The sequence below is a fragment of the Eptatretus burgeri genome, chromosome 6 (genome assembly GCF_056783735.1).
Source record: "Eptatretus burgeri isolate ZD-2024b chromosome 6, Ebu_testis_v1, whole genome shotgun sequence".
Taxonomy (NCBI): domain Eukaryota; kingdom Metazoa; phylum Chordata; class Myxini; order Myxiniformes; family Myxinidae; genus Eptatretus; species Eptatretus burgeri.
Window position 1 is genome coordinate 105,069,549 of NC_140966.1, and position 24,761 is coordinate 105,094,309.

At 43.4% G+C, this 24,761-nt stretch overlaps 1 protein-coding gene across 3 annotated transcripts in view; it reads left to right on the forward strand.

The window, feature by feature from the left end:
• RFX4 (regulatory factor X4) overlaps nucleotides 1-24,761 on the forward strand; it is a 183,855-nt gene that overhangs the window by 104,367 nt on the left and 54,727 nt on the right. For all 3 annotated transcript variants that reach the window (XM_085886538.1, XM_085886539.1, XM_085886540.1), the window contains 4 exons: nucleotides 12,416-12,510; nucleotides 14,067-14,184; nucleotides 20,901-21,020; nucleotides 24,638-24,761. The exon at nucleotides 24,638-24,761 is cut by the window's right edge and continues 26 nt beyond it. In XM_085886538.1, coding sequence (XP_085742664.1) covers nucleotides 12,416-12,510; nucleotides 14,067-14,184; nucleotides 20,901-21,020; nucleotides 24,638-24,761 — 457 coding nt within the window. The remainder of the gene's footprint in view (nucleotides 1-12,415; nucleotides 12,511-14,066; nucleotides 14,185-20,900; nucleotides 21,021-24,637) is intronic.

Sequence of the window (24,761 nt, forward strand, 5' to 3'; positions counted from 1 at the left end):
ATCCTACAGTTTATACTCAGACTGTCCCACAGTTTATACTCAGACTGTCCCACAGTTTATACTCAGACTGTCCCACAGTTTATACTCAGACTGTCCCACAGTTTATACTCAGACTGTCCCACAGTTTATACTCAGACTGTCCTACAGTTTCTACTCAGACTGTCCTACAGTTTATACTCAGACTGTCCAGCACTTTATACTCGGACTGTCCCACAGTTTATACTCAGACTGTCCCACAGTTTATACTCAGACTGTCCCACAGTTTATACTCAGACTGTCCTCGAGTTTATACTCAGACTGTCCTACGGTTTATACTCAGACTGTCCCACAGTTTATACTCAGACTGTCCTAGAGTTTATACTCAGACTGTCCTACAGTTTATACTCAGACTGTCCTACAGTTTATACTCAGACTGTCCTACAGTTTATACTCAGACTGTCCCACAGTTTATACTCAGACTGTCCTAGAGTTTATACTCAGACTGTCCTACAGTTTATACTCAGACTGTCCTACAGTTTATACTCAGACTGTCCCACAGTTTATACTCAGACTGTCCTGCAGTTTATACTCAGACTGTCCCACAGTTTATACTCAGACTGTCCCACAGTTTATACTCAGACTGTCCTAGAGTTTATACTCAGACTGTCCTACAGTTTATACTCAGACTGTCCTTGAGTTTATACTCAGACTGTCCTACAGTTTATACTCAGACTGTCCTACAGTTTATACTCAGACTGTCCCACAGTTTATACTCAGACTGTCCCACAGTTTATACTCAGACTGTCCTACAGTTTATACTCAGACTGTCCTAGAGTTTATACTCAGACTATCCTACAGTTTATACTCAGACTGTCCCACAGTTTATACTCAGACTGTCCCACAGTTTATACTCAGACTGTCCCACAGTTTATACTCAGACTGTCCCACAGTTTATACTCAGACTGTCCTACAGTTTCTACTCAGACTGTCCTACAGTTTATACTCAGACTGTCCTACAGTTTATACTCAGACTGTCCTACAGTTTATACTCAGACTGTCCTACAGTTTATACTCAGACTGTCCTACAGTTTATACCCAGACTGTCCTAGAGTTTATACTCAGACTGTTCTACAGTTTATACTCAAACTGTTCTACAGTTTATACTCAGACTGTTCTACAGTTTATACTCACACTGTTCTACAGTTTATACTCAGACTGTCCCACAGTTTATACTCAGACTGTCCTACAGTTTATACTTAGACTGTCCAGCACTTTATACTCGGACTGTCCAGCACTTTATACTCAGACTGTCCAGCACTTTATGCTCGGACTGTCCAGCACTTTATGCTCAGACTGTCCAACAGTCTATCCTCAGACTGTCCTACACTTTATACTCAGACTGTCCTACACTTTATACTCAGACTGTCTTACAGTTTATACTCAGACTGTCCTACAGTTTATACTCAGACTGTCCTACAGTTTCTACTTAGACTGTCCAGCGCTTTATACTCAGACTTTCCAACAGTTTACATTCAGACTGTCCAACAGTTTATACTCAGACTGTCCTACAGTTCATACTCAGACTATCCTGCAGTTTATACTCAGACTGTCCTAGAGTTTATACTCAGACTGTCCAGCACTTTATACTCAGACTGTCCTACAGTTGACAGTGGTGAGAAAAAGTTTTTGAACCCTTCAGAATTTCCTGTATTTTCTGCATCATAAGTTTGACCTAAAATGTGGTCACATCGTCAATCGTCATCCACCTCCTAATATATGCTAATCAATGTCTGTGTGTGTGTGTGTGTGTGTGTGTGTGTGTGTGTGTGTGTGTGTGTGTGTGTGTGTGTGTGTGTGTGTGTGTGTGCGCGCGTGCGTGCGTGCGTGCGTGCGTGCGCGCGCGCCTGCGTGCGTTTCCTCCATAACTCCAAAACCATGAAACCTGGAGGCCTGAAACTTTCCATCCTTACGAAGGATCTCCAAGGGAGTGCAGGAGTGAAATTGGGTGTTTGGGTTCATTAAAAACACCCTTTATGAAGGTAATTAACGGTTTTATTTAATTATATTCTTTATCAAGGCGTTATCCTCGCTCTTTCTCCCTCGCTTCGGTCCTAATTCGCCATTATTTTTTGGCCTGTTCAACAATGCCTTGACTGGAAAAGGCCACAACAGTTTCTTTGCGATAAAGTGTTCAAATTTCTTGGCACTTTCCTCACTCATATCCATTGAATGCCTGATCTTCATATCTACAAATCCATGTGTACACCACTTTTGCAAGTGCTGTAGTTTTCAAATGAGAAGCTTGAAGTGAACTCGTGCATTATATGATGTGATTCCACAAGAGGAGGGAGAGAGGAAGATAGGATGGAGGTGAGGTGGAGATGGAGAGAGGAATAGGGGTGGGAGAGAAGAAGATAAGGATAGGGGTGGAAGATGTGGAGTGGGAGGTGAGGAGGGAGAGAGATGGGAGGCTGGAGAGGGGGGTGGAGAGCAAGGAGAGAGATGCGAGGGAGGAGGGGAGAAGGGTGCATAGGGGGAGAGAGGGGGGATGGTGGAGAGGGGAAGAGATATGGGAGGCCGAGGGTGGAGATGGGGAGAGATATGGGGAGGGTGGAGAGGGATCGAGGGATGGGAGGGTGGAGAGGGGGAGAGAGAGATGGGAGGGTGGAGAGGGGGAGAGAGATGGGAGGGTGGAGAGGGGGATAGAGGTGGGAGGGTGGAGAGCTAGGTGAGAGATGGGAGGGGGAGAGGGGAGAGAGATGGGAGGGTGGAGAGGAGAAGAGAGATGGGAGGGTGGAGAGGGGGAGAGAGGTGGGAGGGTGGAGAGCGAGGCGAGAGATGGGAGGGGGGAGAGTGAGGAGAGAGGAGAGGGCAGGGATTCCGGCAGATATGACACACAATTTATCGTCCATCCAAGAGACAGCACACACATTGGTGAATCAGCCTGCCTGTGAAACACCGGGATGACAGTTTATAGGTATGTCAGGATTTGAATTCAGGCGAGACAGCTTAGAGCAAGCTTGCATACTTCTTGGCTATCCTGCCATAATCTGGTATCTAATTTCTTTATGAAAATGGAAATGATCCGAGCAGCAGTTCAGAGACAGCTAAAAAAAAAGAAACCTAAAAGCTTTCATTTGTCCAATTCGTACATTCTTTGACAGCCCTTCCTCTCCTTGACCTCTGGAGAGTTGTATGGTGGAGGAGGAGGTTTAGCAGGAGTATAGCCTGAGGGGTTGGGGGGGGGTGAAGGGAAGGCAGCATGAGGGGAGGAGGAGGCCGTGTAACGGCAGGGAGAGAGCATGCAGAATGGCCGGGGGGGGGGCAGCATAAGGTGGTGGCATCGCAAGGATGGGGAGGCAGTGTGAGGGGAATGTTAAGCAGTGTGAGGAAAGGGAAGACAGCATGAGGGGAGGAAATTGGGAAGACAGCATGAGGGGAGGGGAAGGCAGTGCAAGGGGAATGCATTAGGGCAAGGGAAGAAAGTGTGAGGGTAGGGGGAGGGGAGGCAGCATACAAGGGCATTACCGTGGCAATGAAACTCGCCCAAACAGAAACGTTTTACTTTTAACCAGCATGTTCTATGCACAACTGGTGGGGGGGGGGGACATTTAAAAATTAAAACCCATTTTATCGAACTGGCAAAGGCCTGCTTGCATGCATTGCCCAATCCATCAACACGCATTCCTCCAACCTGATCACATGCAGGCACACATAAACCCCAGCACATCTGACCAAACATGTATGCTGTCTACGTACCTCTTCATTTTCAGCCACTGCCAACTATTAATACATTGCAGAAACTATTAGTGTATTGAGATGAATATTTTGTCCTGAAAGCAGATCGCAAAAAACAGAAAACAGCAAACTGCATAAGTAATTGCCAGAAAAAGAAAGGACCCCTCTTGACACTGTCATCATGGATTATAAAAGCAGGTAAGAGAGCACGGCATTGCGCCAAATAAGTTTCAGTTTCTACACATCCCTTCATCTTCTTTTCACGAAATATGATCATCCGAACAGGAGAAAAAAAAAATAAACTTCATGCTTTGTTTAAATAAATACACAATGTGTGTCAGGTCGGGTCAGATTAGATCTGTAACTTGCTTACAGGTATCATGTAAACCTGTACTAACCTGTTCCATGGTTGGGTTGTCGGCAACTAAACCGTCTCCCCCACCAAGTTTCTTGGTGAGGAGGGTGTATGATATGGACACCCAGCAGAATGAAGAACAAAACCTGTCAAAGGGTGGAGGAGCTCCTTGTGAACCAAAGGCCATCACATCTTGTGCCCAACTGTGTCTGCGGACGTCCTCCTGCAGTTGGGTTACATTTTATTAGGAGGTTGGTGGAAGGATTTATACTCCGGCCACTGGAAAACCCTTCATTCCACAAAATATTCTCAAAGCATAAAAAATCTGAAAACCCACTCCGTGGGTACCTTCTGTGCAGCTGCCCTTCACAGGGCAGCTCACCGGATGATGGGATTGGGGCAAAGCCTTCGGAACCTCCAATCTTTGAGGATATGAGGGAAACCACGGGGTAACCTTCCAGGGTCAGAGTGCGGTAGTGTGTGTCGGGGTGTTGCTGAGGTGTCATCCACCAGCCGGCAGTCTCCTTGAGTTTACCTGAGGCAATCCTTTCGGGTGGGTGCCTGGAATGTCCTATCCCTAAGAGGATGATCACCTGTCTCTGTTATTATCTGAGCTCAAGCGTTTTAACATTGGTATTGCAGCACTCTCTGAGGTTCGGAGACCGGATTGCGGCGAGATCATGGCAGGTGGTTACACCTACTGCTGTTCTGGTTGCTCTTATGGTTACCATGCCCGAGGAGTTGTTGTAGCTGTGTCCAATAAGCTGACTCCAATAATAATTGAGGTAACACCGGACAACGAGCGTATTATGAGACTAAGGATTCCTTGCTCCTTGGGTGTCATTTCCCTGTCTCTGTATATGCTCGGACTGAGTCATGTGATCTCACCGTGAAGGACGCATTCTATTCCACGCTCAAGTCTGTGGTTGATCAGTGCCCCAGGCGAGATACACTTCCTGTCTTGGGAGATTTCAATGCATCGACTGGAACTGATAGGGAAGGTTATGAGACATGTGTTGGGCCACATGGGTCTGAAACTGTGAACCAGAATAGCACTAATTCATGGACTTTGGATGGCTGGTTCATGGTTTCAGCGCCCACAGGCTCATCGCTGGACTTAGTATTCCAACGCTGGTGTTGTGGCAAAGGAGATTGACCATGTCCTCGTTGATGGTCACGGGAGGATGATCCAGAACTGCAGGGTCTACCAGAGTGCTCAGTTCCTCAATCCTGACCACAGGCTTGTTGTAGCATCTCTGAAGTTTCAGCTTAAATCCAGAAGAATGGTACCATCCCAGCTTCGGCTGGATGTTGGCAAGCTCAAGGATGAGAGGGGAGCTGCGGAGTTTGCGTACAGGCTGAGTGGGGAGTTTGGGTGTCTTGGTGCTTTGGGAGATCCTGAAGAGTTGTGGAGTGCTTTCAAGAGCACCTTCCTTGATGTTTCCGGGAGATGTCATTGAACTCACCATCAGGCAAACAAGAATATTGTCTCTCAAGGGACACTGGATACCATTGATCAGAGTCACAGGGACAGGCTGAATGGCAGAGCTGAGCTGTTCAGGGAACTGAGGCAGAAAAGTGTTTTTTTTGTTTTTGTTTTTTTTCGACTTTCAATTTCAAATCTCCAAAAAACTCCCATTTTAAAATCAGATGTAATATTTCGACTCTTTACTTTAATCAATTTCAAATCTCCCAAAAACTTCCATTTTAAAATCAGATGTAATATTTCGATTCTGTACTTTAATTAGTCTGTGAGGATAGATCGTGTCTCCAAAGCAAGGCATGTTTGAATTGGCCAAACAAAATGGCGATTTAATACCCCAGCAGCGAGCTGTTACAGGGCTGACCAAGGATGCGCCTGCTAAAGGATATAATTAAATAAGGCCGTTAGTTGTCTTCAAAAGGTGTGTTTTAATTTACCCAAACACCCAATTTTCATTTGCGCACTTCCATGGAGTTCTCCTACTATGCATGCAAAGATTCTGGCTGCTGGGTTTCATGGTTTTGGAGTTATGGAGGAGACACACACACACACACACACACACACACACACACACACACACACACACACACACACACACACACACACACACACACACACACACACTGGCATTTATTGGTACTAGCCAAATCCGTGCTCCGCGCGAAGTTTCCAAAGTGATGGTCCGTAAGGGCGTCAATACATCCAGTGTTCACAATGTGATTTATATCATTTCTTTCGATACAATGTTTATTGTTACATTTTTTTTTGTGTCATATGCACCTTCTGAGGTAGTCAAGATGTGCAGAAGAGGGTTTTACATTGCAGACGCTGTTGTCTACGAGTGGCATTATGCCTCTCAGCGGTGACGGTCTATCAACGACAGACGTAATGACGTCAGCAAATGACCGATGATGTCATGACGTCATTACGCCTTTCAGCGGTGATGTCACGCGTCACCATGCAAACAAATGTAAAAATTAGAAAATCTCCCAAAATTCCCAAACCTGCCCGTCTGGCACGATCTCACATAGCCTATGCTGTTCATTAGACCACAGAGCACCCGCATGCCGAAAGTGGCGACAAACCGTCCGCCAGTTTCGGAGGAGATACGTCCACAAAATATGGCTTAGCGTATTAATATAATAATAGATGAATCCGGTGTGCTTTAGAACGGTTATGTGCTTTCTCTTTGTGAGTTTCAAAGCAAAATACTATGGCATCAATGGCTCAACTAACGATGACCTTGTTGCGGCGGAGGGGAAAATCCCATGATGTACCGAACAGTTTTAACTCCTGTGGATACGTTCCAAATTTATGGTGGTTTTGCTTGCACGGTTTGTGAAGAGTGACACGAGAACCTTATTTCTTTATGACCAACAAATTTATTCCCGAACCACGAGCAATAATTCAGGGAATGGTGATCATGAGAAGACGACGACGACGACGGCGGGTTGGGATAGGAAAAAAGTGAGAACAGGGAATCGATAATAAATAATTATGTACATAAGAATAAAACAAATCTAAAGAAGCTAAGGCACCTCACACCAGATTCAGTCACTGACAGGAAAGGGACAAAACCAGGGGACTCAGCTCTAGTAGTAGCGGGGGGAAGGATGGGCGCGGGGCTGCCACGAGCAGGCAATGAGGAGGGACGAGGAGGACTATGGGCAGGACGATGAGGAGACTTACAGGACGATGAACAGACAGAGGGTGACAAAAACAGGCACAGCCAGGCACAGAGGATGACCTCTCTTCAGATGCAATTCTCCTCACAATTTGTTCTCCTAGAAATCGACTGTTCTCTCCTCACACACTCTGAACTGCCCGATTTGTTCGTCCCTCTTCTCCCCGGGCAGCGCTCTGCCCCACTCTTGCCAACTTTCCTGTCGCCCCCAGTAGAGGTTTACATAGGGGGTTATACACAATTTCCTCAACCATAATCCCTTACTAATTATTACCATGCACCACCCCCTGTATGGTGCACATACAAACAAGACATTCCTTAAGCTGACATGTCCCTACTTATATTATTACATCAAGTTTGGCTAACTCCTCATACATGGACCATGCTACTCTATATATTCCTATCTGCTGTATGGCAATACCTAATACCCCACAAATGTAACAATACACTTGATAACACCCGATTTCCGAGCCGCTTGCCATATTAACATGTTTCCTAAATTACAGTGCCAAATTTTTTTACACCTGTCGCACGACAATTGGCAGCTGTTTATCAAGAATTATATTTATGCACATCTCCTTGACATGTCTATAATGCAATGTTGTTTTTTAATTGTTGTTTATTGAAATCCCCCCAAAACAAGGGTGAAAGCTTCTCAAAGTTTTTGGGTTGGATACAATACATACTGTAGTTGGTAATCACACTGACTCCATTCAGCTGATTATCTTAAAATTGCTGATATTGGCCAAGCAATTATATATATATATATATATATATATATATATATATATATATATATATATTTTGTGTGTGTGTGTGTGTGTGTGTGTGTGTGTGTGTGTGTGTGTGTGTGTGTGTGTGTGTGTGTGTGTGTGTGTGTGTGTGTGTGTGTGTGTTGTTCATAAAGCATAATATATTCTCTCTGCTAACTCCACTACACCCACCCCTCTCTCTTTGTCTCATCCTCGCTCCACCCCCTCCTAATACAGTGCAGCACTCTCCTCTGACACCTCTTTCTCTCTCTCTCTCTCTCTCTCTCTCTCTCTCTCTCTCTCTCTCTCTCTCTCTCTCTCTTTCACACCATTCACTCTCTCTCCTCTCCCCCCACCCTCGCATGCTCTCTCTCTCTCTCTCTCTCTCTCTCGCTCTCTCTCTCTCTCTCTCTCTCTCTCTCTCTCTCTCTCTCTCTCTCTCTCTTTCTCTCTTTCACACCATTCACTCTCTCCTCTCCCCCCACCCTCGCATGCTCTCTCTCTCTCTCTCTCTCTCTCTCTCTCTCTCTCTCTCTCTCTCTCTCTCTCTCTCTCTCTCTCTCTCTCTCTCTCTCTCACCATTCACTCTCTCTCCTCCCCCCCCTCTCTCTCTCTTTCTCTGTCTTTGCACGTATCTGGACGGTCGTTATCTCCACACGTATCTGGATGGTGGTTATCTCCATACGTTTCCAGACAGTGGTTATGTCCAGACGGTGGTTATCTCCATCCATGTCCAGATGTTGTTTATGTCCGGATGGTGGTTATCTCGAAACGTGGCCAGGCAGTGGTTATGTCTGGACAGTGGTTAGCGCCATGCATGTTCAGACAGTGGTTATGTCTGGACGGTGGTAATGCATCTCCACACGTATCCGGACGGTGTTTATCTCCTCATGGTGGGTATCTCTGCATGTGTCTGGACGGTGGTTATCTCTGCACATGCCAAGATGGTGGTTATCTCCGGACATGTCCAGATGGTGGTTGTGTCTGAACGGACCCTCCCCTGACACAGCCTTCCCTTGCCCTCCCTTCATGCTGCTTTTCCTTGCCCTCCCCTCATGCTGCCGTTCCTTGCCCTCCCCTCAAGCTGCCTTCCCTTGCCCTCCCCTCATGCTGCCTTTCCTTGCCCTCCTCTCACACTGCCTTCCCTTGCCTTCCCCTCAAGCTACCATCCCTTGCCCTCCCCTCAAGCTGCCTTCCCTTCCCCCACCCATCCTTGCTCCCCAAAACCATCCTCTCTCCCAATCCCTCCTCAATCACCAAACCCTCCTCATTCCCTCTTCCTTCCTCGCTCCTCCACCCCTCCTCATTTTCCTTCCCTCCTCGCTCCCCTCCCTCCTCTCTTTCTCCCACCCCTCTCTCTCCCCACGCTCTTTCTCTCTTCCCCCACCCCCCCCCGATCCTTGGTATCCCCATCAGCAAAGCGACGGGTGTTATTTGTCAGTAATCGATAAAGAGGACCTGATTAAACAAATAGCACATAATAAAAATCTGCTTTTTCACTTTTTTATTGAGAAAAAGGATCCAACATTTAATTTCTTTGTCGGAAAAAGTCTGCGAAACTCGAGGTTAATAAACTCAATGAAGGGAGTAATTACAGTCAGGTGTTTCAATCAATGGGATGACAATCAGGAGTGAGTTTGGGAAACCCTGCCCTATATGAAAAACATAAACTTTGTTCATCACCATTGGAGTCTCGTCTTCACTACACAGGTTTGTGGAAGCATGTCAGCCCTGATCAAAATAGATTTCTCAGGATCTCAGAAAAAAAGAGTTGTTGATGCTCATCCATCTGGAAAGGGTTACAAAACCATTTCTAAAGATGTTGAGCTCCACCAATCCACTGTTAGGCAGATAGTGTACAAATGGAGAATATTCAGCACAATTGTTACTCTTTCCAGGAGCAGTCGTCCAACAAAAATCAATCGAAGAGCAAGGCGTACAATAATCCATGAGGTCACGAAGAACTCCAGGGTAACGTACAAGGATATGCAGGCATCTCTTGCATTGGCTAATGTCAGTGTTCATGAGTCCACCATCAGGAAAACACTGAACAACAATGATATGCATGGGAGGATAGCAAGGAAGAAACCACCGCTCTCCAAGAAGAACATTGCTGCTTGTCTGAAGTTTGTCAAAGACCACCTGGATGATCCATAAGGCTATTGGAAGAATGTTCTATGGACAGGTGTGTCGAAAGTGGAACTTTTTGGCTTAAATGAGAAACATTACTTTTGGCGAAAACCAAACACTGCATTCCAACATAAGAACCTCATCCCAACCGTGAATCATGGTGGTGGGAGTATCATGCTTTGGGGCTGCTTTGCTGCCTCAGGACCGAGACGGCTTGCCATCATTGACGGAGCCATCAATTCTGGATTGTACCAGCAAATTCTCCAGGAGAATGTCAGGGCATCTGTACATGAGCTGAAGCTTAACAGAAAGTGGGTCATGCAGCAAGACAACTATACTAAAAGCAGAAGAGATTTTGCATTTTGGAATGGCCAAGTCAAAGTCCAGACCTTAACCCAATTGAAATGTTGTGGCAGAACCTGAAGTGAGCAGTTCATGCAATAAATCCAACAAATATCCCTTAGTTGAAGCAGTTCTGTAAGGAGCAATGGGCTAAAACTCCTCCAAGCCGATGTGCAGAACTGATCAAGAGTTACAGGAAATGTTTGGTTAAAGTTATTGCTGATCAAGGGGGTGCCACCAGTTACTGAATGTAAAGGTTCATATACTTTTTCCGACAAAGAAATTGAATGGTGGATCATTTTGCTCAATAAATAAACAAGAAGAAGACGTCGTGCAGAGCATGATACTTGCAAAATCCATAAAACACAGTTGACCTCAAAGACTAATTGGTGGTTGAATTCAATGAACAAGTATGCAACTTCTCTTCAAAGTTCAAGTCAATCAGATAAAAATTAATGATTTCAGAAATTTGGCCGATATTGACGTTTTTGACCCATGTTGACCTCAAAAAGAATTGGTGGTTGAATTCAGTGATCCGATATGTAAATCCTCTTCAAATTTCAAGTCAATCGGATGAAAATTGAGGATTTTAGAAACACCACCTTCATTGTTGACCTTGGGCCTATGTTGACCTTTTGGTCGATGTTGACCTCAAAAATAATTAGTAGTTGAATTCAGTGACCTGATATGCAAATCCTCTTCAAATTTCAAGTCAATCGGATGAAAATTGAGGATTTTAGAAACACTACCTTCATTGTTGACCTTGGGCCTATGTTGACCTTTTGGTCTATGTTGACCTCAAAAATAATTGGTAGTTGAATTCAGTGACCTGAAATATAAATCCTCTTCAAATTTCAAGTCAATCGGATGAAAATTCAGGATTTTAAAAATCTCACCTTTGTTGTTGACCTTTGGACTATGTTGACCTTTTGACCTCAAAAACAATAGGCTTCTTACGTATGACAAACTCTACCGTGTGGTGAAGTGTCATGAAGATCGGTTTGGATCTTGAAGGTGATAAACAGGCAAACCGACAGAATAACCAAATCGATTGTCCTGACCAATATACAGGGTGGGGCATTTCTATCTGACGATGGTATTATCCTTATAACTTTTTTGTTTCTAAACCAAATAAAATAAAATTTCGAAACTACATCAGCACATACTTTAAGTTTTTAAATCAATTTTTATTCTTTATTTCGTAAAAATTACATCAGACCAATGGGCCCCTTTCAAATTCGGGCATTCACGACAGCGGATCATCATATTGTTCATTACCGCAAGCAATGTCTCGTGATCAATAGAGCGGACGGTTGCAGTGATGTTTGCCTTCAATTAATCGATCGATGTTGGATGTTGCTTATAAACTTTGCCCTTCAGAAATCCCCTGAGGAAGAAATCTGGTGGAGTTAAATCTGCCAAATCAAAGTGTGCCTCATCTGTCGAGATGACCTTGTTAGTGAAATTGACATGCTCATTGCATTTAAAAAAAAAAAAATGCTCATTGCATTTAAAGTGCTCCATCATTAAAAACTTTCACATATTATCTGTAAAACAAAGAAAACAATAATTAGTTATGTCAAGACTGCTTCCGGCAAGAAAGATTGCAAATGTGTCAGATTATAAACACCCCAACCTGTACTTGAAAAATCTTCGAATTTGCAAGTTATGAAAAAGCAGATTTCTGTTTTTGTGTGCTATTTGTTTAATCAGGTTCTCCTTATCTATTGTTCAGACTTAGATGAAGATATGATCAAATTTTAGGTCAAATTTATTCAGAAATACAGAATTCGCAAAACTTACTAGATTACTAGAAAAAATACTTACAAAAGTTTTTTTTTTACAAAACTTACTAACTTACTGGAAACTTATTAGATCTAAGGGTTCGCAAACTTTTTCTCACCACTGTATACTCAGATTGTCCTGCAGTTTATCTTCTGCTTGTCCTGCAGTTTATCAAGAATTTGAGCAGTTGTTGGAAGACCAGGCACCGATGGAATCGTACATCGAATGGTTGGACTCCATGGTGGACCGTTGCGTGGTTAAGGTAAGATCTAGTAAGGGATAGCAGTGTTTGCTTCAAAACTCAAAGCCACGGATATATGAATGATGTGATCAATGTCAGTAGCTTAACAGAAAACGTCCAAAAAAAATTCTGTTATTTTCTTACATCAACATTTTGGAGCAATGTTAATCATTCCTTGTTGTAATAATCATTCTCACATACAAACAATAATCTTACTATTAATTTACAATTGGTCACTGTCTTTGACACCAATACAAATTTACTGTACAAATTTATATTACGAACCCTCGGTATCAAAAAGCTACACATATCGAAAAAAAACCATTAAAAATTTTGGAAATAAATGTGAATTGTTGTTCCCAGCTTGCCAGCTCGATGACAGAAGATGCCATTTGTATTTTTGTCTCCCCCATCCCTACCCCGTTTCAAATCACGGGCAACATGCTCGTAATAATAATAATGATACTTGTCCACACTGCAGGTGTAATATGAATGAGTTATAATTTGTGAATGTGTGGGTTTGTTAATTTGAACAGCATGTCATGTTAAGTGTCTTTGCGAGATTTGTTCTATGATACAATCGTTAGACATCGTTCCAGACATTTCTTTACAATTCTGGTCTTTTCTCTCACAGTGACACAAACACAGGGACCCTACCTCACAGACATCCCATGCACACATTTTGGCCTTTGGTGTACAAATAATGGGTAAATGGGAGATAATCAGCATTTGTTGGTGGAAAAGATACTTTATTCATTTATTCAATAAATGGCAGACAGTTATCTATTGGCTTTATCAAGTTGAGGCCTCACTCTGAAAGTGCTTGCAATTTGTTCAATTTACTGAGTGTGGTCTAAGAGTACTCAGGTGGGAGACCTGAGAAGTATGTATAGCCGCTCTTGAGCTGTCTGGCCTCGGTTTTGAGTCCCAACACAGCTACCTGTCACCCCTGTGTTTCAAATGCAGGGCGAGGTATCAACATGGACACCGTCTATCCGAAGGACGTTAAACCGTAGGCGACCTCTGCTAATGCTGGTGGTTGGTGGATGTTAAAGAGCCCGCAGTGTGTTTCATGAAGAGTAGGCAACCGGCACCCTGAACGAATTTCAAATTTTTGCCTAAATCAGCTGCAATCGTGCCTTGCAACTTAATAGCCAGTTATGGGGAAAATTAATCATACAAGTCAATATCTGGTTGTTGGGACAAAAACTTTCCATTGCTGATTATCCGAAGGTGGGAATAATTAGGCCGTTCAATAAGTTGTTGTGTCATGCTGAAGCACATCAAAAAATTTTACATTTACACAAGAAAATCTTCCTCTCCAATGCTTTGAGTCTGTCGTGCTTGCGATAGGGTGCCATGTTGTACAATGAACCGTTCAGATGATGTCATCACACATGCTTTGACATCATCCCACAGGAGCATTCTAGAGACACCAGTTGGCCCCGAATGGTCACAAGCTACATAGATCATTGGTAGATGTTCAAGCTTTGAGCAAGTGTGCCACCTTAAGGTATTTACTCTCTCCAGTAACCTATAAAGTTCTACATCGTGCTGTGACTCCCCCTGTGGGACAGCCCGCCAGTTGCAAACGGGGCTGTCTGCGGAGGGCGGCTCGTCAGTTCCTGCTCATGTGGTCGTGCTTCGGTACAAGGATTATCCGGGACATGACTCTGCACAGCGCGCCCAGCTTTGGTGAGTCTGACCTAGCTTCCTCTAGATATATAGAACATGCATCCTCACATGCAACATCTGGAGCTACTCACAATTCATGTCTTTCCCCTTATTAAAAACAAAACAAAACCCTGAGATCTTATTAAATATCATCGGATTTCCATCAAATCGAATTATAAGTCGTGTGGGATTGTGGTAAGAGTTGCCTTAACTTGTCTGCTAGAGCTAAGTTTAACAGATGGAACTGGAGCAGCACTCTGTAGAGCGCATACCTCCACTCGGATGAATAATTTACATTTTGTAGCCCACTAATAGGCCGGAACTGCAAACTCTGATTGTTCTACAGTTTAATAATTGTTGACCTTAACCAAAATCGAATCAGCTTGTTCTTTGTCACCCACCCAAACCTGTCCACCAAGTTAGTGCTAGGGTTAGGGTGAAGGGTTTCGTCCAAATCCGTCCACTACTTTTTGAGACATCGTGCAATTAATATCGTTTTTGGCACGATCTCTCAATGTTGAAGAATTACTTTAAAATTTTTAGTATCTGGATCTCTTTACTAAAAATCAATTCAATTCTTCCTTGTCACACACCTATCCTCCTGTCCACCAAGTTTCGATCAAATCCGTCCATCACGTTTTGAAATATACTGCCCACAAACAGACACATAAACAGAGGTGAAAACTCCATTTATTTTCTTGGAAATGACAATTTGCACTGTATTCCTAATTTGGACAACATAAAAGTTTGAAAGTTTGAGCAAGTCACGTGGTACAGTGAAGTTTCATGCCGTGTGCTGATTGGCCTCTTAAGGTCGATCGGTGGACTTTTGCACTCAAAAGCTTGGAATCGGTTGATGGAAGAAGTATGATGTCACAAAGCGACACCTTCACTGCTCTATTGTGACACCTTGAGACCGTTTGGACACCGGAAGGCAATTCTGGTTGCCCTTTCACTGCAAGCAAATGTCCCATTTTGCTTGTAGGCCTTCACACACAGGGTTGTAATCATCAACTAGCAATTTAAACTAAGGGGTTAAGGGGACCTTTTAGGGTTTTACAATTCATGGATTGCATATCGATGGGTAGAATAAGTTCTTTCCATCAAATGCAATGCAATATGAGGTGTTGTCAACATGGGTCTCCTTGGAATGGTCAAACACCCCTGCTCTTGAAGTCTATGATAATCTTACACGCAGGTAACATCAGGTAAACTTCCGTTACCAAGTCAAATAACAATGTTGTCATCAATCCTCAAAGTATTGGGGATAGAGTGGTACATGGATATTGGTAGGACTGGTAGGTGGGTAGCTCTGTGTGGATGGGTGATTGTGTACATGTATGGTGATTGTGACGTCTGTGAGAGGGTGTCGTCAAAATGTGAAAGTGCTGTTGGTGTTGGTTCAATACTTCCAACCATTTTCATCCACAACTCCTCTCCTTCTGCCCCCCAAAAACACATGAGTGATGTCCCTGTACTTGCACCGTGCACTCTCTTCCTCCTCATTCCCCCCCAAGTGAAATTAATCAGATAAACTCTTGGATTGAGTGGTCATGATGATCAAAATGGCTTCATCCTGTGTCAAAGTTCCTTGAAGCATCCTCATCCTTCCATGAGTGAAGAAATTTCACAAAGGAGTTTCCTCCTCCTCAACCTCCCGCAACATCACTCATGCATCACCTTCTCATCACATTGATAACATCATTCGGGTCATTGTCAGAATAACAAACCCCCTGACCAGTTTGATTCACCTCTTCAACCCCTTCCCCAATCCCTGACTCTTTGGATTTCGAACATGACGTCTCTGCTCCAACCTCGCTGATCTTTCATGCCAGGTGACACCAGCATCGCCAGGTGTGGTTCAGCTTCATAAAATTATTACTCTTTAAAGATGTTCCTGATTTGTCGCATCCCCTTCCCCTTCCTCCTTTCCCTTTGCTTCCCATGGAAGATTTTGTACTATATTCACAACCTGGCTATGAGGTGACATCACCCTTATGTTTATTATTTTGTTTTGTTTTTTTTGGTTCTCATTACTTTCCTGAACTCGTGTGTGTGTGTGTGTGTGTGTGTGTGTGTGTGTGTGTGTGTGTGTGTGTGTGTGTGTGTGTGTGCGTGCGTGCGTGCGTGCGTGCGTGCGCGCGCGCACTATTATTTATTGATCTCGGACTCAGTAGCTGGACTACTCAGACTTGAGCCTCGATTTTGATAAGCTCAGAAGGTATCATTCAGATTTGGACTCGCACTCAGAGGAAGGACCAAGCTGAGTCCATTGTAATTGTTTTTTTTATCTTTGTGAAATACACAATTTGGTGTCAGTCTGTATGTCTGACTGCAATGTATTCAGTTATTCCTTATTCAAACTCAGCAAAACTTGACAGGAGGACTAAGGGTCAAATGATGGAGGTTGAAGGGATATCATTTGCCCCCCTACCTACAGGGGTTTTTCCGCCTTGGCCCAAATCCACGTTAAGGTGTATAGAAAGCTTATCATGGTGTTTTTCCAAGGCTGCTTCTAATAACAAAATATCGAGAAAGCGTCTGAAAACGCAAAGCCCAAAAGCCCATCACACACACACACACACACACACACACACACACACACACACACACACACACACACACACACACACACACACACACACACACACACACACGCACCTTAAGGCTGCTGGTTGCATCATTGGTTAAGGACATGGGTATGCTACTGATGCAGTGCCCCTATGACCAGTACACTGGTGGTCATTTTGCTAACCTCAGAAAGATGACAGGCTGAGTCAACCCCACCTGGTGTTAATTCAATGGATATCCTCAGGATTCCACAAGCTGTATCACTTTCGATCACATATAATAAATTAACAAATAACCAGGTTTTGATTCATACCAACCCGTTTATTTGTCACCTCCAACTTGCCATGTATACCACTGCTGTTAAACACTAAACTGAAAGGGAGGAAACCCGACGTTCCTGAGGCATTGTCTGCTTATTGTGTACCCCACAGACTAATGGACCCAAGCCGAGATCGACTGTAATCTATATCTCATCAAGTGGCTTAGTGTCATATTTAGAAATTACCGTTACTTGGTGGATAAAAGCACCAAACTTGGCATGATGTTTCTATGGAACCTATAGATTGATTTCAGGGTGGGTACCACATACCACCTTCAATGCCTTGCAGAAGTCACGTGACACATGGAAATCCAAGTTGGCCAACAATCAGACACCAATGCACACTCTCGAGAGACATAACAGGCATAGCCAGTCCTAAATCAGTCTTAAAATGAAATTTTGGGGGGGGGGGGAATGATTTCCCAGAACTTGTTTCACTGGACAACCGCACCTGTGCAGATGAATTGGTGATAACCTCTCTGTATGCGCTCGAGGAAACTGGCAGAAAGCAGCACCAGAACTATGTGAAATGTGTTCTTGAGGACTGTACCCATTGTATTCATGATACTATCAAGAAGAATTCATTGGCTTTGTTCAGAAAACCTCAACAAAAGGAAGTGTCAAAGCAAGAGAAGAAAATGAAGATGTTGCAAAACAATGTAGCTCTGTTTGGTCAGCTATACATTGCTATGCAAAACAGGGAATCTGATTTGGAAGAGTTTTTTTGCCCATGAGATACAGTTAATCCCACCCTCACCATCAGATTTTGGAAAGCTTCATCCACCGGGCAGTAAATCAGACTGACTGAAATGTATTGAGCCATCTGATGAAATGGATCCACCAGGAATATTTGACTGTAAGGTACTGGATGGAGCTGTAATTGTTCACTGCCTTCCAACTAATGGAATTTCTACCTTCAGTGAGTACACTGGCAAAGTATTTATTCCTCACTTACAGAAGCATCTACAAGATAGACATAGACATAGACATAGACATAGGATAGACATAGGACAAGGAGGATAGACATAGTTTAGGACACATATATTTCAGACTGTTTGAAAGAATCTACTCAAGGAAAAAGAGGAAATGGTATTTGCAGGAAGGTGTCAGATCAGGCAAAGCCACCAGGGAATTGGTTAGGCTTTATACATGATCCAGGGAATAAAAAGGAGCTTTTTAGCTTTCTAACTGGCAAGGTTGCACAGTTTAGGCATCCAGAAGGAACATCTCTCCATATCACATCGGATGAGTCTGTTTTGTCGCTAGGGTCATCCTTACAAATGGGGAAATGTAATCACGAGTAAGCGTACACGTGGATTGTTGTTCACATACTTCATTCTCTAAAGCAAGGCAGCAAAAGTGTTTTAGTACACACTGTAGATACTGATGTTATCGTCATACTTGTTGGCCAATTCCGCTTTTTTACAAGGACACAGCCTTTAGTGGATGTCTGGGTTGCCTTTGGTATGGGCAGGAATTACAGATACTACGGCATAAACTCTATCAGCGCTAATCTTGGACCAGAAAAATCAGTTGCACTGCCTGTCTTCCATGCAATATCTGGGTGCGACACTACATCTGCCTTCCGGGGAAAGGGAAAAAAAAGTCAGTGTGGCAGGAGTGGCACGCATATCAAGATGTAACAGAAACTTTTGTCCATATTGCAGAACATCCATTTCTGCAACTTGACACGGATTCCAATAACTTCCAACTCCTTGAGAGACTTATTGTTGTCCTGTATGATAAAAGCAGCCCACTGACCTCTGTTAATGAAATAAGACAGGATTTATTATGTCAGAGAAATATTTCAATGGATCGTTTGGAGTGCAAAATACAAAATACTTCAATGGATTATTGATGTAGGGAAGTTGAAATTAAAAAATAATTTCAAATGTTTTAAATTTTTGACCTGTTTTGAACTTAACTTTTTTGTAGCACATCAACGTTAAAGTTTTTGGTGCAAGTTATTTAGAAGCTTGCCATTCATTTAATATGTGGACTAGGATGCTGATATTTGGCATGGAGGTTCCTTTGGGGTATACTATTGGTGTAGTGAAGTTGAAATTAACAAATGATTTTAATTTTTTTTTTTTAATTTCAAAATAAGATGGTGTCAAAGCCACCCGATGCTCGCCTGTTTATACTAGACGCTTGCCATTCATTTAATATGTGTACTAGTTTATTGATTACAATATACAAATACATATATTGCTTTAAAATTATGTGGATCAGACTTCACTGCAATGCTCTATAAAAAACATTATTAGACTAGTCTGTTAAAAACGATAAATGTATAAACAGGCGAGCATTGGGTGGCTTTGACACCGACTCTCTGGTTCCTTCTAGTGTTCTGCCCAAAGGCAGGCTCAGGGCTGCCAAAACAGCCTCACAGCAATGATGACACTCGTGGTTTGCCTTTGCCTTTCCAGTGGTAGTCAAGGCAATCATTTGTAATTTGTTCAGCATGTCGACGATAAGTCACCTACACTTCACGAAGGACACGTTGGGATATTTAACATCCACCAACCTAATGTCGTTAGACAGGACAACAAATTTAACGTCAATCCGAGGGACGGCATACACAATGATGACTCGAACTGCCTGCGAAACACCAGAATGACAGTTTATAGCTGAGTCAGTGTTCAAGCCCAGGCTGGACAGCTCAGGTGAGTGTGCACACCTGTAGGCCATCGTTTCTCCAAAATAGTCATGTTCTTTTTCAGTCGTTTTTCCATAAAACAGATGGGGAGGGGAGGGGGGGGGTGGTTGGAACGTACATCGATAAAGCCATCAATCTGGCTTCGACACATGTATTCACCAAATAACCCATTGCTTATAAATTTAAATCTTTACCACGATCCATTGTTTTCCTTTTCTTCTGCCTCGAGAACCTCCTTCCTGTCGTCCATTCCCACTCTTTCCTGCAGGGCTTAGCAACGGAATTCCATGTCACATCATCCCCGTGCACCTACCCATGATCTGCTCTCCTCTCGTTAACCTTGTCCACATCTTCCTATGTTCTCCACCAATACCTAAACTCATCCACATTTTTACTCTCACCCCAGTCCCCCTGGGTTTGTTTTCATGCCCATGAACAAACTCTCATCATATTCCTTTCTAAATAAGCGAGAGTTCTCGGAAGGAAGTGCAACACAACTACAACATGCCAAATGGCCTTTTTGTGAACCAATTTCCTTTGTGACTTGCTATCTCTTATACCCCACTAGCTTGCGTATGGTTCAAAAGCACTGGAAACCGTTCCCATAAGAGCATGACTAATTAGGTTTCTGATTTTGTTTTTGCCGAACTTTTTTTGTCTGGGGTTTCCGAGGAGGTGGTAGAACGTTAGAACGAAGGGAATGTTTTTAAATTGGTATTGCAGGCAGTTTTAATAGAATAGCATCAATAAACATATCGATATTCCACCTTCTTTCGCAAACCTTGCTGCACCATATTTGGGGGGTTTTTTTTCCAACAAACCGCAAGCTGACTGTCACTCTCGTGTTTGGTTCTGCCTTTTCCCATAATTCTTTCCGACCGAGCTGCCTTTCACTTGCAAATGAGCGCGGCTCCAATTGTGTGAGAGTTCTCTAAGGCTTCCTCACTGCCCACGCCATGTGCCAACACCGTGAGGGGCCCTCCAGCTCACGCGCGCCACACTGAAAACAAAAATCCCAAACCCATCGGCATACACAGGCCCTGCTTTACCCTTTGGTCATAATTTACTGTTCCGCAACCGGCAGTTTGTATGAGCTCCTTATTGCCTGCACTCCCTCCCACCCCTCCCCCTGCCCCCCCTACCTTATCCCAATCCTTCCCTCCCCATCTCCTGTGCCTCTTCCGAAAGGTTCCTTCCATCTCATCCACCTCATGTTTGATGACTACGTCCTCTATCTTCTCGAATCCCTGCACTTCCAGGAACGTGCTGCTGACTTGCTGAGGGCTATGAAGGGAGAGGAACCTATTGGTATGGAGGAATTTGGACATGCATTCAACCAGTTAACTCCACCCACTCTATTGTCCTCAAAATCTCATCCAAACTCCATCACAACATTGGCTGCACTGTTTTCAGTTACACCCCACACATGGGAATTCCAAAAGCAATGTTCAACTTATTTGCATGGAAACCTGTTCAACCGTAACCCTATGCAGTTGTTTGAGAGTGATAACAGGTTTGGGATGGCGGATAGGTTTAGGGACAGGTGGAGATTTGTTTGACTGCATCTCACAATTCCGTGTTTGTCTTCCTCACAATTCCGAATACTTTTCATTCCGTTAATGTCATCAACAATACCTGATAAATATATTCCTCCAAAGCCAAAAAACATAACTTCTGTCTCAATCAGGAAGCTCACCTCTGATTGGAGAGTGTGACACTGGGAATAAAGTGGGACATTGGTTGGAAATTCCATAAAAAGGATGAATATCTGAACAGAGTTTCACTTCATGGTCAGGGGGAGAAAAAATCTAATATTGGCCTCGTACATGACGTCATCATGAGAGGCCAAGTGGTTAGTGTGGTTTTCATGAAGTTATGAAATGATCCAACACCTCCATACGATCGAAATGGCTTATGAAGAGAAGCATACAGTGCTTACAGAAAATCTACCCCCCTCCCACCCCCTCCATCACCCTTTCAAAATTTTCACCTTTTGTTGCCTTAGCGGCCGGAATGAGATTACGTTAAATCAGACTTTTCCACCTTTATTTGCACTATGTAACCTACAACTTCCAAGTGTAAAACAAATTCCACAAATTTCAGAAAAATAATTAAAAACAAAACAAAACAAGAATATCGTGGTTGTATGTGTCCACCTCCCCCGAGTGAATAGTTGGTGGAAGCACCTTTGGCAGTAATTACAGCTGTGAGTCTGTGGGGATCGGTCTCTACCAACTTTGCACACCTTGATTGGGCAATACTTGCCCATTTTTCTGCACAAAACCGTTCAAGTTCAGTCAACTTGCATGGGGAGTGTTGATGGACAGCAATCTTCAAGTCATGGCACAGATTTTCGATTGGATTTATGTCAGGGCTCTGACTGGACCACTCAAGGACATTTATCTTTTTCTTCCTTCGCCACTCTAGTGTAGCTCTGGCTGTTTGCTTCGGGTCATTGTCGTGCTGAAAGGTGAACTTCCGTCACAATTTCAGCTTTCTTGCAGAGGGCAGCAGGTTTTTCCTCTCGGATTTTTCTGTATTTTGCTACATCGATTTTCCCTTCGATCCTGACAAGTGCCCCAGGCCCTGCTAATGAGAAACATCGCCATACCATGATGCTGCCACCACCATGCTTCACAGTAGGGATGGTGTTCTTTGGGTGATGTGCTGTGTTGGGTTTGCGCCAAACATAACATTTTGCATTTAGGCCAAAAGTTCCATCTTGGTTTCGTCAGACCACAAAACTTTTTTTCACTTGGCTTCAGAATCTCTGGAGTGTTGTTTTTGTGCATACCTCAAGTGGGACTCAAAATGGGATTTTTTGAGTCACGGCTTCCTTCTTGCCATCCTACCATACAGGTCAGACTTGTGGAGTGCTTGGGATATTGTTGTCACATGCACACAGTGACCAGTCTTTGCCAAAAAGGCATGTGGCTCTTTCAAAGTTGCCATTGGCCTCTTGCTGGCCTATCTGATCAGTTTCCTCCTTTATTGATCATCCAGTTTGGAGGGACGACCTGATCTTGGCAAGCAGGGTCTTGGTGGTACCATACGCCTTCCACTTCTTAATGATTGCCTTGACTGTGCTCCAATGGATATTCAAGACCTTTGAAATATTTTTATACCCATCCCCTGATCTATGCCTTTCCACAACTTTATCCTGGAGGTCTTTGAAGCTCCTTGGGGTCAATGGTTGAGTCTTTGCTGTGAAATACACTACCCAGCAGAGGAAAGTTACAGGAACAGCAGATTTTATTCTGAAATAATCAGAATCACGACAACTTAACACAGGTGGAGACCAATTAACTTGGTGTGTGATTTTGAAGGTGATTGGTTACACCTGAACTAATTTACAATTTCTATTATATGGGAGGTGGACACTTATCCAAACAAGATATTCTAGTTTTCAAAAAAGCTTTCAAAAAACCTCCAGGATAAAGTTTTTGAAAGGAAAAGATCAGGGGCTGGGTATAAAAATATTTTGAAGGCTTTGAATATCCCTTTTAGCACAGTCAAGACAATCATTAAGAAGTGGAAGGCATATGGTACCACCAAGACTCTGCCAAGATCAGGTCGTCCCTCCAAACTGGATGACCAAGTAAGGAGAAGACTGATCAGAGAGGCCACCAAGAGGCCAATAGCAACTTTAGAAGAGCTACAGGCCTATATAGCAAACAATGGTATGGTAGGGTGGCAAGAAGGAAGCCATTGCTAAGAAGAAAAAAAAAATGCCCACCTTCATTCCCATTTGAGGTATGCAAAAAACTACTTAGGAGATTCTGTAGCCATGTTGCAAGAAGTTTTGTGCTCTGACGAAACCAAGATGGAACTTTTTGGCCAAAATGCAAAATGTTACGTTTGGTGCAAACCCAACACCCAAAGAACACCATCCCTACTGTGAAGCATGGTGGTGGCAGCATCATGTTATGGGGATGTTTCTCATCAGCAGGGTCTAGGGCACTTGTCAGGATAGAAGGGAAAATGGATGTAGCAAAATACAGAAGAATCCAAGTGGGAAACCTGCTGCCCTTTACAAGAAAGCTAAAATTGAGACAAAAGTTCACATTGCAGCATGGCAATGACCTGAAACACACAGCCAAAGCTATACTGGAGTGGGTGAGGAACAAAAAGATAAATGTCCTTGAGTGGCACAGTCAGAGCCCTGACCTAAGTCCAATCGAAAATCTGTGGCATGACATGAAGATTGCTGTCCATCAACGCTGCCCATGGAACCTGATTGAGCTTGAACAGTTTTGTTCAGAAGAATGGGCAAATATTTCCCAATCAAGGTGTGCAAAGTTGGTAGAGACCTATCCCAATAGACTCACAACTGTAATTGTTGTCAAAGGTGCTTCCACCAAGTATTAACTAAGGGGGGTGTACACTTATCCAACCAAGATATTATAGTTTTGTATTTTTAATTAACTTTGTGAAACTTGTTGAATTGTTTTTTTTCACTTGGACGTTATGGGTTATGATGTGTAAATAAAGGAAGAAAAAGTCTGATTTCATGCAGTTTAATTTGAGGCTACAACAAAAGGTGAAAAATTTGAAAGGGGTTGTAGACTTTCTATAAGCACTGTATATAAAATGGTTTAAATATATCTAATGAAGTCAATTACAACCAATGAAAATTTGCCTGTGATTCCTGAGTAAGCAGAAATGTAATCACAAAGCTGTGGTTCTAATAAAGCACCAGCATTGTTTTTTGAGCTCTGCTTCCTTCAGAGTCTGCGTGGAGTCGGCAGTCCCATCTGCGATACTTTTAGCGCAAAAATCACCAATAACAACTTTTGAACACTACAAGTCCACTGGGTTGATACTACGGTCATACTCACCCTGCTCGTAAATTGCAGAAATAGGATATTTATGTGAATTGACTTGTGAGAAAAGTGAAGCTTTGTTTTCATGCTGACGCCCTGCAGATTTTGTTGACTCACCGCTCATGAACAAGACCAGGTTGTCAACTCCACTGCCCTTTGTGACATCAGATTCAGCTGCTCTTGATCGGCAGTCTGTGACATCATCACTCAGCGGGCATTCTCCCGA